The sequence below is a fragment of the Phragmites australis genome, chromosome 9 (assembly GCF_958298935.1).
Source record: "Phragmites australis chromosome 9, lpPhrAust1.1, whole genome shotgun sequence".
NCBI lineage: Eukaryota > Viridiplantae > Streptophyta > Magnoliopsida > Poales > Poaceae > Phragmites > Phragmites australis.
The window spans coordinates 33,120,966-33,135,361 of record NC_084929.1 but is presented as its reverse complement, the minus strand read 5'-3'; the positions used below and the strand labels follow the sequence as shown (position 1 = coordinate 33,135,361).

At 42.7% G+C, this 14,396-nt stretch overlaps 1 protein-coding gene across 2 annotated transcripts; it reads right to left on the bottom strand.

Annotated features, from left to right (window-relative positions):
• Positions 1-3,636: 3,636 nt before the first annotated feature.
• On the bottom strand, positions 3,637-10,005 carry LOC133929279 (protein STICHEL-like 4). 2 transcript variants are annotated; one of them, XM_062375976.1, is made up of 7 exons: positions 8,042-10,005; positions 7,032-7,251; positions 6,167-6,712; positions 5,322-5,567; positions 4,922-5,219; positions 4,466-4,526; positions 3,637-3,920 (listed from the first exon to the last, which is right to left on the bottom strand). In XM_062375976.1, the coding sequence occupies exons 1-7, from the start codon at positions 9,722-9,724 to the stop codon at positions 3,837-3,839; spliced, it is 3,138 nt and encodes a 1,045-aa protein (XP_062231960.1). In that variant the 5' UTR covers positions 9,725-10,005; the 3' UTR covers positions 3,637-3,836. The 2 variants fall into 2 exon arrangements, with proteins under 2 accessions (XP_062231960.1, XP_062231959.1); XM_062375975.1 differs by having other exon boundaries at positions 4,922-5,567.
• Between the last annotated feature and the right edge of the window lie 4,391 nt (positions 10,006-14,396).

The following is a 14,396-nucleotide window of genomic DNA, read 5'->3' as shown; positions in this document are numbered from 1 at the left end:
GTTGGGCACCCGCGCTAGTATGTCGGCGATAAGGTCGCCGGCGGAGGCTGGCCGCGCGCGGCTTCTTGCTGGGCGTCCCCTCCATCCGACCATCCCGTGGTGATGGTGGGGATCCGGTCTGCAAGAGTGCAGACCTCACGTATCTGAAAAAATGTTTAATTCGGTCGACGCTCCTTAGTCATCAGATCTCAATCGAACGGATGTAGTTCTTTCTTTCTCCTCTCACAAGGGTTGGTCCTGATATGTCGGTGGCTCTGTAACGAAATAAAAATTGAAGGCCCATATAAATAAAATAATATTTATATTTTACTTAAAAATCAAATATATGTTATATTTAAAATTTTACCATAAAGATAACGTTAATACATTAAGAAGTAAAAATTATAGTATTTGACTACTAATGATAATAATTTTTTTAGAGACTATCGCAGTAGCCAAAGCATGAAATGAGCTCATTATCCACTCATTCATTACCTATAAAACAAAGAAACCATTTGTGACTTTGAGTTCACAATGATCATTTAAAATAAATTGTTCTAGCATTTTTAGATGCAAAGTTATTAATGATAGTATCAACATCAAGCTCATCTAGCAAATTTCTAGTATTTTTAGATGCAAAGTCATTAACGATGGTATCAACATAAATCTTATCTAGCAAATTCATCTCAATGCATAATGTAGCCAAACAGTTTAACCTTTCTCATGAAATCCCTGACCTCAAATAGTTTTTCAATAATTTCAGCTTTGAAAGCTTCTTTCCATTGATGCTACACTCAGTACAGCAAATAGGATTCGATAGATAATAGGAATATTAGGATAACAATCTAATTCTCCTTCATTAATTGTGACAAAGTAATTGAAGCCGGGTAGGTTAGAAATCTATGAAATCGAAGCCGTCTCCTCTATTAATTGCGGTGACATAAGGTGGAGAATGTAAGGTAATTGATGTGGCATTTGATTTTGGGAAAGAGAGAAGAGGAATTCAGAACTGTTTGGGGCACGGTCGCACGAGCTACCTGTCATCTCGTCCGTTGGTTGCGACGGTGTGACAAGCAAAAAGCACAAGCAAAGGCATCGAGTAGGGATGAAAACGGCTCAGAATCCACTGTATTTGAAACCATTTGCCGGAAACGAATTCGAATACGGATAGTTCGGATACGAATATGATCACGGATAATGTCAGAAATGAATACAAAACAAATATGGATAAAAATAAATACGGTCGACGAATATTTACGGAATATGAAAGACCACTCAAATTGTATGTAAAATCATAACAAAAGCAAAGAACATATTCATACTATGAAGTTACTGCACAATAGTCTATACACTTTGTCACTTGAATAATAAATAACATAACTTAGTTCATCATAACTTCACAATCTCACTCGTTATGCTTGGTACAAGCTTACAGTACTTTGACTTAGTACACATATTTAAACTTAGTTCATCACAAACTCATAAAACTAGTAAAATATTAAAGATAATATATACACAAATGGAAAGAAAAGCTTTCCTAAGGACGAGCCTGCCGTCATAGGGAAAGAAGACAGCAATGGCGCCCAGCCCCGCACTGCATGCGGTGAAGAGTGTGGACAGCACCCCTGGCGCCACCGTCGGGTCGGTTGGGAACTGACATACAAATACGCCCCCTGCCCTTGATCGGTGTCTCCTACGGTAGCTAACTATCGAGAGAGAATGGGTGACACTTTTGATGACATAGAGGATATATGATATAGTTCTCAAAAAACAATTACACAAAAATATGATCTATGCACTGTGTACAATAAAATTTGTCTTTTTATTTCTCATTGTACATATCATATTTTGAGTTGAAATTTTTTTTAGAGCTAGATTGTAGAATCCTCTACATCATATATATTTTTTAGAATCTTTTTATGATTATTTCAATAATTTTTGAACTTTGAGAGCATTGGAACTGAGCTTCGGATAATATCCGAAGTTAGGCAGTTCGGATATCCGATGCTGATGCTGATTCCATCGGAAACTGCTACACCGATTCTAATGCCAATTCCAAAAAAAAAAAATATCTGATGCCAATTCTGAGTCGAAAATATCCGATGTTAATTCCGAAAAATCTATTCGTTTCTGATTCCGACTTGGATTGGCCAGAAACTATCTGAACCATTTTCACCCCTAGCATCGACTCCTTCTAGTGGAGACTTAGGTTAAACCATAATATCTCTTTGCGTAGTTGTCTTTTGGCCTTTACATATACATGGCTATGTACTACATACATACCTAAGTCGAGGCCTTTAACTTTCAGGGGGCCCTAGGCTGTCACCCTTGTTGCACTTGCCCAGGGCCAGCCCAGCCGCTCACCAGCACATTGCTCTTCGCCCCATCAATAGCGTCGCTCGCTCCCCCGCCTACCTGCACTCATCTCTGGTGGCACTCTCGCCGCCGAATCCACCATCGCAGCTTACCACCACACTAACTCGGCTCTGCCGGGCCGTCTCTGCTAGCCCTTGCCTTGGCACCGCCCACCGATCATCCTCTATTGCCCACGGCCGACGGCATGCCCACTGCACCACCCCCTGCCTCCTCCTCCAAGCCGATCTCCCTCCCCGAGACCTCTTCTAAGTTCAGCGACGAAGTTAGCCCTTGCCCTGCCCCCCCCCCCCCCCTCAAAAAAAGGAGCTGTGTTTTTTTATGGAAAGGCAGTGGATAGCTTTTTTTTAAGAAGGGGTGACTTTATTCAATTAAGCATAGTAACATACGAAGTACAACTAGAAACCTGAAAAATAAAAAGCAATACAAACATAGGTTCTGGTCACCAACACCTCGAAGCTTCTCGAATTGCCACCGCCAAGCTAGATCAAATGAGCCAACGCTGATGCTTCCACAACCGATGAGTTAGGGTCATTGGAGGCCATTAATTTTTTTGGAGCCGCCACGAGCAGCGCAAAGCGTGATGAAAATGATGAATGAACCGAGCAACCCCATCAAACAAAGTAGGATACACCTTTCACTTTTGAAAGAAGTAGAAGCAACAACATCATGGGGAGCTAATATAGCAAAACTAGCACGTTAGAGAAAGCCTCAAATCGGGGGAGCCAATCCGCATGCACCCCAAAAGGATGAGGAAACTAATCTTAATAGCTTCACACCATGGGTCAATACCGGAAACACTAACAGTAGAGCAGAAACACTGAGAACAAAAAAAACCTCCAAGGTTCCTCATCAGTGGAGAAGCCGAAGCCAACACCGACGCATCCACCAGAGTCACCACAGAGGAACAAAATCACATGTGGATCACACTAAATTCACGAAAAAACCTAATCTACTAACCTAGCTACTAAGCTAAGAAATAGATACACTAATCTAATCATGTGGGGGCCAGGCCACCTTCCTATTCCGACACCAGGAAACCGTCGAAGGCAAACAGGCCAGCCGAATCCGCGGCGAGAAGCTTTCCACGCTCGAGTAGCTCGTCCTTGGCCGTTCGGGAGCTGAGTCTGGATCAGAACGCCGGTTAAAGAGGGTGGATAGCTTGCGAGGGAACGAGGTTTCTGGGCCGTCGTCCGCCAATACGGCCCAGTCCCGTATGGGCGTCTTGAGTTCGTTCGGAGAAGAAAAGATCAACACGAGATCAATTTACTGGCATGGCTTGGCTTCAGATCAACGAATTCTCGAGCGATTATTGATGGTGTTTCGCGGGAAAGAATGGGCTATGGCGTTTATCTCAGTCTCCTACATGTTAAACAACATACAGAATAACACCTGCAGATTGCTGCTACAGTTACAGAGAGAATAAATCACGGATGCCTACTACGTTAGCCATATGTAAAATCTGGGGCGACTACTCCGACTTTTTATCTAGGTGATCTCGCTGAAATGCACCTTCCGCAAAAGTCGAGCCTTGATAAAGCTCGCGATCGTCGTGTCCTGATCTTCAGCTGCGCGGCATGAAAATGATTGTCAGCAGGAGTGAAAAGTGCCTCCACAAACAGAAGAAACATGTGTTGACTGTGTTTAGACATATTCTCTCACCGGTTGGTAGTTGACAAATGTTGTAGTCGATATATAATATTTACAATCTAATTACAAATATACAGCTGATTACTGCTGTTATGTACTTTTAAACTAAAAGTACAAAATTTTACTGAGAATTAATTTCAAGACTATTTGGCACTTGGTTGTTTCCTATGTATTATGAGATCACTGGTCAAGAGGATATATGTATAATGAATAATACTCATAGCAAATAGTTATTGCAGCAGGGACCAACCAACAAGCTTTGAGCCATCCCGCGTTTTGATGTGTTACGGACATACCATGTAACCATGTGAACTAACAATAATTCAACATTTTATTCGAGCAGCTTGTTTTTTAGAGACAATTAACATAGATTATCATGACACCTGGTTCTTTAAGAAAAGGAAAAGAATGAAAAATACGTTAGCCTGAAGTTTTTCAGTGAGGATGGCATCAAAATCATTACCTTCCGTCTCAAAGTGCTTGAAGCTTTCCAACAAAGTAAACTAGATCTAGGCTCCATTCTCCTGCAAACATATTAACATTTAAAAATTCATCAAAAGTCATATCCTAGGATTGAAAACTGGGATTTTCACATAAATAGTTTGGATGCAGACTACTACTACTTGATCTAGGCTCCAAGCTTTCTAAATAGAATATTTCACATAGCATGGATCAAAGTTAGGCCTCACAGTTCTGAAAGTATATGATATCATTCCCAAAAAAAAATGTTTATGCTTATCATAAACTGCTGACTGTGTGTAGTACTGCTAGTGACCATTTTCATTTGAAGTATTTAGCAACTCAAGTACTGGACGGACATGTTTACCTACAGAGCACTAGCTACTACTGCTGCAAATATACTCAACTAGTACAAGAGAGTTGAACAAGTATGAATTAACTGTAGCATAGAATTACTTACAGATTATCTTGCTCTAGTTTTTCTGCAATCGATAAAGCTTTGTGTCTAGACCAGCCACCTTGTTGAGAACAAGCTTCCGCCTGGTTAATAACATGAGCAAGAGATACCTTGCCTCTTACGATGTTCTTTTGTCGACCACGTTCATTATTCACATTATTTCCTCCTTGAGGAATTCCTTGGTCCTGTGATGACAAACCTTCAACCCATACACTCTCTTGTCTTCTTTTATTTGCTGTAACAATGCCATTGTCTGGTTCAGCATGCCAATCCATTTGAGATCCAACTTCAATAATTTCACCTTCAGTCAATATATGTGGATCAGATTGCATCCAGCGTGTCTGATTTGAGCTAGCACCCTGGACCACTCTGTTTTTTTTAAGCCTCCTAATTAAATTCTCACCTCCAGAAGAAACTGAACTATGTTTAGTGAAAGACCTCCTTAATGCAATATTAGATGAGCCATCCTCAGGGTAGTGAGAGATAACTGGAGCATGACCTGCTGTCAGATCATTCTTTGATTCGTATCGGATTTCAAGTATTATAGCAGAAGAAAGAACAGACTCAAATGCTTGCAGAATTTGTCCCCTATACTTTTCGGCTTTGGACTTATTCACACAGGAGCTGAATATTAATTGGGCAGTTGGTGCTGAATGAGGAAGAGAATGCAAATGTCAGAAGACATATTAGAAACGATATAAATATTATTTCTCACACTTTACAAATAATATGCTGAAAATACACTGAATAACCCAGGAAAATGACTGAATGAGGATTTGCACGGTGAGTTTGAAAATTTGGTATGATCTCAATATCCTTACATATCTATACTAGAAATCTGGTGATATTGTCAGGGGGATATTCTACAATATTCTGCATACATTTGTGAATAACTTGATTGCAATCTAGAAGAGCTAATCAAGCCAAGGACAAAGTGGAGATGCACGATATGTTAATCACTTGGTCTAGACTATACAGCAAACTATCCACCACTGCCACAAGCAAGATTAACAAAATCCACAGTATTACTTGATACCAGATAATGACATATAAAAGCAAAGCTCATTCTGTTCTATTGTTTGATTATCCTATTTAGAAAGTACCACTAGCACTTCCACACTATAGTTGATTTAGTTTATTTGTCTAAATTCCTTACAATAGCTGCCCTTGGGTGTATTCTGCAATGAAATTTTTGACATGATATAACCAAAAATACAAACATAAATGGTAATATAAGTGAAATCTTACCTGTGCCTAGGCTGACGGAAATCAATCGCCCCTCTTTAGCCAGCAATTTTCTCAATGAGTCTGACTGAACATTCTCTAGCACAGCCTGCCAAATCATCTCACTGTCAGTTTTGCTGTATTTGGATCCTTCATTCACTCTGGTAGCACTCATTGACAATAGATGGTTGTCTGGTGTATGTTCCCCAGGTTTCCTTCCACCGTGATAATTGCTTGCCTCGTTGTTGCTAGAACCAGCCCCTAGATTAACATCTCTATACTCCTGATTTCCAAGGCCAGATGCTTTTGGTAAGTCATGGGGACCAGCATATATCTGACTATGATCTATAGCAGAGTTCCTTGATATGGCTCCCTCAGGATGGGTAAGCAGACACTGATTAAGACTCGTACTCGTGGATGAACTCAGCAATGTATACTGTTTATCAGGAGCAAGCTGAAGCAGAGCAGCTGTAAGCCAGGTCATCTTGTCATTAGAGACCCTCAACTGTTTTTCAGCTTCAGAGAGTGTTTTCAAGGCTTGGCGCAGCTTTTCCATATCATCCTTTGATACTGAAATTAGTATTAAAAAAATTCACAATGCGATGTGTGGAATAAGAATATTTACAGTAACAAGACTCATTGCTAATAGAGGGAAAGGTGGGTAGACATAACTAGCCCAACACTGTCATTATTACTGTATTGCATTCTTGTAGTAAAGATATATAAGTATGACTAATAGGCAAACTGGTGAGGGAGGAATTCTTGGACAATCCATTTGTACTAGAAAACATTGTGGTATGGTTTTATTGCACTACAGGGCCCAAGCAGGAATCATCCACTCTATAAATTCCTTTCAGTGAAAAGAATAAGCAAAGGCAATGCGGCTTACGGGTTGGATGTTTGAAGAATTTTCTTCGCGCTCTTTCTAGTGTGAATGGATAGGTGCCAGCAAGGATGTCCGTGATTATTGTGGCAAGTTGAGACATCAGGGCCATCGGCTCAACACCTGTTTCGGTAATATCTCGTAAGGTTTTCACTGTATTCACAGTGTCAGCAGATAGTGCCAAATCAAGCAAATCGACCAATTTATCATCAGAAACCAAGCCAACCTGTGAACATGCAAACAATGTTTTATTTCATAATGTCAGGTATATTTTCAAATAAAAATTCAATACGGTAGTATAATTACAAGTTGATTCTCTTGTTAGGCGCCAAATGCTACACTTAGAATTTGAAGCCGTATATTCTTTAGACAAAAAAAAGGGATACCAAAAGAGAGCTTTTAGTGGTTCAAGTTGTGACTCTAGCTTTCCCACTATATGGTTTAAATCCCTTTTTGTGATATTAAATTACTCCCTGCAGTTAGCTTCAAACTGGAAACAAAAGAAACAATTGACTGTAATGGACCGTAGTTCATCAATCGGTAAACATCGCCAAGAGGATAGACGGGCGGCGTCGGCTGCTAGGAAGGAGACTAGACTATAGAGGGAAATTACTTCTTTCTCGATTCCTCTCTAATGAGTTGCAGCCGTGTGCCCTATATAGCCTAACGTGAGATGCTAACAACCTTATCTCTTATCTAGTTTATCTCTATCTCTAATCCTATCTCTAACTAACTAATCATATCACCTGCTACACGTGAGGAGGGCTGGCCCCTGGCTGTTACGCCCATAACAATGGCTCACTTTGGTCCATTTGTCAAAGTAGTCACACACATTTGGGGAGTAGGTATGTGGGCAATGTCATGTAAATTCACAACGTGTTTCAGAAATATATATATATATATGCGTGACAATTACCCCACTAAAGAATAGTTGACCATTTCAGCTTAACCTTGAAGTTATTCAGTGATATGTATTATTTATAAAAGAAGCATTGTTGATGACTAAGATAACTTACAAGTTCTTGAACAAGCGACATAGAAATTCTCTGTCCAAGCAAACTGAGCTGATCCAAGGTCATCTCTGCATCCCTCAATGACCCATCTGACCGAGAAGCAATAAGTTTCAATGCATCTTTATCAACATCTAGGCCTTCACTAGTAGAAATCCACTGCAAAGTGTTGACAATGTCACACTCCTTCAGTTTGGAGAAAAAGAACTTTTGGCACCTTGAGACAATTATATGAGGGAGATCAAGGTTGGGGCTGATGAGAATAAAAACCAAACGCCGGGGTGCACGTTCGACGACCTTCGATATGACGCTCCATGTATCAGGCGGCAGTGTGTTGCAATCATCGATTATAAACACCCTGTGGTGGGCTGGCACAGGCGAAAGCATCACATTGTCAAGGATATCCACAATGCTGTCCAGGTCTATGTTACCAACCGGTCCAATCTCCAACAAACTCCTACTCTTGCCCAGATTGTGTGCAATACAAGAGGCACATGAATCACAGGGCCTTGGGTGCTCAGCAGAATGGCAATTCAAAGCCTTTGCAAACACCCTAGCACACGACGTCTTGCCTGTACCATGTGGCCCATAGAAGACATACACCAGACCAATCTTCCTCTTCAGAATGGCATTGGACAGCGCCTGCACCACCAAGCTCTGCCCCACGACGTCCTTGAAAGTCCTCGGTGCATACTTCTGTGTCAAGCTCCGGTGCCGACCATGGTGCGAGCCCCGTGACTTCTGCCCTGACCAAGCCTCGGACGCGAGGTCAGAATCCAGCTCACTACTCTTGGAAAAAATCCCGAGCTCCCCAGAGAAGCTACTGGAAATGCCACCGATGCCGTTGCGCACGCCCTCGACAAGCAGAGGCAGAGAGTCGGAGTCTGAACTGGTCGAGGAAGTCAGCCTCGCCGTCACCGGGAAATGCGGATGCGAACGCGAGCCGTTCATGTTACAGCACGAGGCCGAGGATGTGGCTGCTTCGGACCTCCGCGCCACCGACGCCGACTTGGGGTCTGACAGGCCGCACGAGAGGCTACGGCCCGCCATGTCGAGGATGGACTTGCCGCGGTGGTGGATGCGCGACCAGTTCCACGGGATGCCGCACACGTTGCGCGACTCCTGCGACACATGCTGCTGCAGCAGCTCCGCGCCACCGCCGCCGTCGTCGCCTACACCGGCACCAAAAAGGTACTTGTTGCCGCAGACGGCCTCCTGGGAGCTGGAGTTGACGGAGACGGCGGGGCGATCTAAGGCGCTGGAGGCAGCAGCGGGGGCGGCGCGGCGGCCGGGCCCGCGCTTGAAACGGCGCCGCGGGCGGCGCGAGGGCTTGGGCTGCGGGTTCTCCCCGAGTTGGTCGAGGAGGGTCTTGAGCGCGCCGCAGCGGGACTGGTCGGCGTCGGGCTCGGCGGCGACCTTATTGGACGAGGAGTCGACGGAGCGGCGGGTGGAGGGGTCCCGGAGCGAGCGCGAGCGCTGCAGCGCGTGGAGGTCCCGCATCAGCGCGGCCGAGGCCGACGCGGAGGACCCCGTCGGGCTGCGCCTCCGCCCGGACGCGCCGTGCGCGTGCGCGTGGTGGTGCCGCAAGTGGATGCAGTTGGTCAGGTGCGCGTGCCCGCGGAGGTGGTCCCCACCGCCGCCGCTGCTCCCCGCCGCCGCCGCGCAGTCGGGCGCTGCTGGCGCCGGCATTGAGCTGATCCGAGGTCTCCGGCTACAGCATTTGGGGACTAGGTGCTTCGCTTGGTTAGGGGCTGGTGACTGGTGAATCGGGTCGTGTAGGCTGTAGCGTTTCACGGCCGGAGAGATGATGCCGAGCCACGGCCTCCCTCGAGCCGGGTGCGGAACTGGCTGTGCCTGCGACGTCGCGTCAGCGGCGCAGGCGGAGGGGACAGCACGGCCGCGCTGGGGATAGCAGGGTCCGTGCCGTTCGGGCCTCGGCCGTTGGTGGTTTTGGGCTAGCGACCAGTTGGCACAGGGTTCAAAAAACCGTCGGTAACCGCTCAAAAATCGCGGTTACCGACCTTCCCGGTCCGGTCCGATTTCAAAAACCGCTCGGTAACCGAAATTTGAATTCAAAAAATTCGAAAAAATAAAAAAATTTAAAAAAAATTCAAAAAAAATCTTAAAAAAAACTAGACACAATTCTAAGAACTTCTGTGAAAAAAAATTTCAAAAATAATGTCGTTTGCATCATATTCTATAGGGAGAAAGTTTGAAAAAAATGAAAAAAAAATTGAAGCGTGCGGCTCAATTATTAACTCACGTTAAGGAAAAGTGTAACATGCAAACACATATTTTTCTTGTATAAAACGTATTTTAAGAGAACCTTTAAAATTGATTTCACTTTATTTAGAGTTTTATTAAATTCTCTATGATTTTTACAAAGTTCACAAGCATAAAGTGAATATGTTAAGAAAAATCACTGTAATTAATTTTTTCATGTCTACTATTATTTTTTCTACGTAAATCATAATATAAATAAGCTAATGAAAGTGGTTTCACTAATTTTTAAGGTGTGATGGGTCAGTTATGAATTAATCTAGTCGCAACACATTTACACAATCATGCATGTTACAATAACTAATTCATGAGTTCATATATTTTTAAAAGATATAGGATCATGTAAGAAGACTAACAAAATTAGTTTCATGATTTTTGGATTAGCAAAGAGTAAACTATGCATTTACCTTGGTTTAACAAATAAAATTTCTCACAGAAAATTTTGAACTTTTTTATGAGTATAAATACTTTTATCATGTAGATCATGTTACAAGGAATCCAACAAAATTTGTTTCACTTGATTTGAAGCTCGGATGAATTAGTTATTGATTTTACAAGATTAAACCCTTTTTTAGATTTTTTGTTGAACTGCGCTGAAATTCGATAAAACCGCTCGATAAATCGAGAAAACCGAGCGGTTACCGAGCCAAACCGCTCGGTAACCGACCGAATCAAAAATGCGAGAAAATTGCTCGGTAACCGACCCAAACCGCTCGGTAACCGACCCAAACCGCTCGGTTACCGAAAGGGCAAAAACATGATTTTTTCGCAAAAATTTAAAATTTGCCGAATGAATTTTCTCCGAATTTTTTTGAATTTTTGACCGGTAATCGCGGTTACCGCGGTTTTTCGGTTACCGCCGGAGGTCGGTAACCGACCTCCGGTCGGTAACGCGAACCTTGGTTGGCACCGGTGTACCACCGGTTCACCACGAACGATCGGAGGGGCTAGAAACTTGCTTCCGAAATGTTTTCTGCTACACACTGTAGTGTCAACCCCCATATTATCATATCCGTGTAAATTCGATTGCTCGTCATTTTTTTTTCAATCCACCTAAATTTTAAACATATGAAATTTAGGATCCGATCAATCGATCGTGTAAACACATTACATCATACACGATGGGATTGACGGCCAGAGGCGGAGCCAGCCCTTTTTATCAGGGTCAACTGATTCCGATGGAATTATGTAATTCCTTAACAAATTATTGTGCATCGCTAAGTTTGACCCCGTTGTTTAATGAAGCTAACCTTAATGGCGTTCTGGACTGCCTCCACGCCGATTGGTGGCAGCGGCTTCCCGACGTGGATTTGTCCGTTGTCATGTTTAAAGGGAGATCGGCAAGCATGGGAATGAGGAGGCAAGGATACAGTCCGACGACATCGGGTTAGCACAACAATAAGCAACGATTCGACGGCTAGAATGTCGGTGGAGATGGTTGGAGGAGGGCAAGCAAGGGTGGGCGGGATTAGATGTTGAAGACGATCTTTGGACGGTTCAGAACCATCGACTAAAACCTGTTAAATAGCATCTGCCAATTTTTGTTTACGGTGAGATGCTCATAAGGTCCTACGTATCTGCGTCATTTTGTGCACATCGGGGTCTCCTGGAACGCCAATGTTCCAGATTCTTATTGGATGGAAGTTCCCAGTATCAGTGGGCAAAACATCACTGGTGAGTGGTGCAGCTGGTTGTGCTTTTTTCTCATTTTATCATCCATGCGAGTAACGGCCGGATTTGATGCTGCTTCAAATGGAATGATGTACTGCCGTGCCTTTTATTTAATTATTTGATTGTTTTAGTTTCCCCTCACGTGACAGGGATGGCTAAGGTCCAGCGGTTCGGTTTCTAATGCTACAGTACCCTGTAAAATACTATAGCACTCGAATTTGCTCTCTACAGTATTGAGGAGAGATAATCGATTACTTCAAATTTGCTAAAACATTGTAGCAATCATAATACTGTTTATAAAGGTTGACTGTGAGTCCGAAGAGATGAGAAGAGTAATAGAAATTAGCAAATAAGGTAGTTACTGGAGATAGAAAAAATAAAAAGTATTATAATAGTGTAAGAGGATATTATAATAATATTATAAAAGATGAATTTTTAAATATGTACTGGAAATGACCTAAGATTGCATAGAGACTGAGTTATATAATTTGATCTTGGGGCACTTTGTTCAGTTTCTTTATTGACTTGTATTCAATTCAATCGTTTATCTTGTCTATGCTGTTACAAGATTTTTTTTATAAAATAAACTGTTCTACTAGAAAATTATAAAAAATATAATTTAAAATAAAAATTAGATATTAATATCAGTCGATTACCGACTAAACCAACATTTCATTTGACACCAGCGACGAGAGCCTGTCGGCAGACCAAGTACAACACATCTCCTTTAGAGTCGCCCACACGCCCCCTGTCTTTTCCCATCGGACGGACACCAGGCTCTCCGTTCCCGGCGCCGCAATACACGTTACCCACCGACCGTCCGATCGCCCCATCGAACGTGCGGAATCAATGCATGCGTGACAGTACAACTGTACAGAGCCAGTAGGGTGCTCACTGCTCCGTTGTTGAAGATAGCTTCAGTTCTCCGCGAGTCAGCAGCTCAAGCTTGCCTGCTTCGTACTCAAGTCATCCGATGAACTGCATCGAGATCGATGGTCCCCGATGCATATAGTTGCAGCTTCCAGACGGAAGCGTAGATGCCACTCTCCTGCACCGCAACTACGAGCATCAACGGTTGTTCGTCCCTCTTTCCTACGTTAATCGCTGTGGGTATGTGGCCTGATCTGTCGGCGATCAGAGTAATGAGCAGCGAGCAGTTAGACTTCATTTCTTCATTCTTACTCGTTTGACTTCGCAGCTATAAGTTTCGTCCTTTTTGGCTCATTGGGTTCACCAGAACTTACTTAATTATGAATTAAGTATGTAATTCCACCGTATAAAATAGGAGTATAAATAAACTATGTAATATAATAACCTAGAATTATCTATTGGATACTCATTTAGAAGGCTTAGACCTACTGCAAGCAAGCAGGAATCAAGAGTAACATGGACAAATTAAATATGTACTTTCATCATACCGAATAGGAATAAAAATAAACTACATAAAGTAATAACATAGAATTACCTTGCATACCCACTTACCAGGCTCAGGCTGGCTGCAAGCAGGAAGCAGGAGTAACACGGACGATTTCTATGTTCAGATTTCAAAAAACTTATAATATATTGGCAAACGGCTGCCTAAAATCACGTGTGGATGGAGTGGCAGAGTGATGCTATAGGATACGTAGTGACCGGACACGTACCGGTGGACACTGCACAATGATAGGTTATTGGTAGACGGAATCCCCTCGCCGACATAAAGAACTTATTTGGGTGACCTCTTTGAATTTTGTTAAGTTAATTATTCTTAGCTTTAAAAATTTATAGAATTAAAATTGTGAGTATACCGAACATATTTAGATAAACTATTTATTTTTATTCTAATCTAAAAATATATTTAAATCATTTAATCTTAACCTATAAATATAAAATCCAGTAATAAATGACTCGTGAGTTTTTGGTCACGCGTACGTCGTTGTATCGAGATTGCCGCTGGTCTTTTTTGCAAGTTCCAGGACGTCGGAAAAAACACGAGAGCTTCGCTCTGAAAAGTAGAGAAAGAACAACAGCGGTGGTCCAGCTTGAACAGTACTTTAGCAAAATAAGAGCTCATCTGGGTCCCTGAATCTGAATGGACTTGGCGCATCCTACTGTTACAGAGTGACCTCTAGGGGTCAGATAGTGTTATGTCTACGAAGTGTCTACTCGAACTCTGAAAGGTCCGTCACACGACACAACAGTTCGTCTACTGGTTGGTTAACAATACCATACGTCCATACCAGTAGCTCCATCATTTCCTTGCTGATCAGATCTCAGATCCGACATTAGCATGCTGCCCAGTATTCTAAGAAGCCTAGACAAATAATGCACAACCGTGGTCCTGCACGATTTCATGAATAAAAGCGATAAAATTTCTTGAATCATTAGTCTTATCCTACCAGCTGTAGGGTTTATTTGTTTGGGCTCGTAG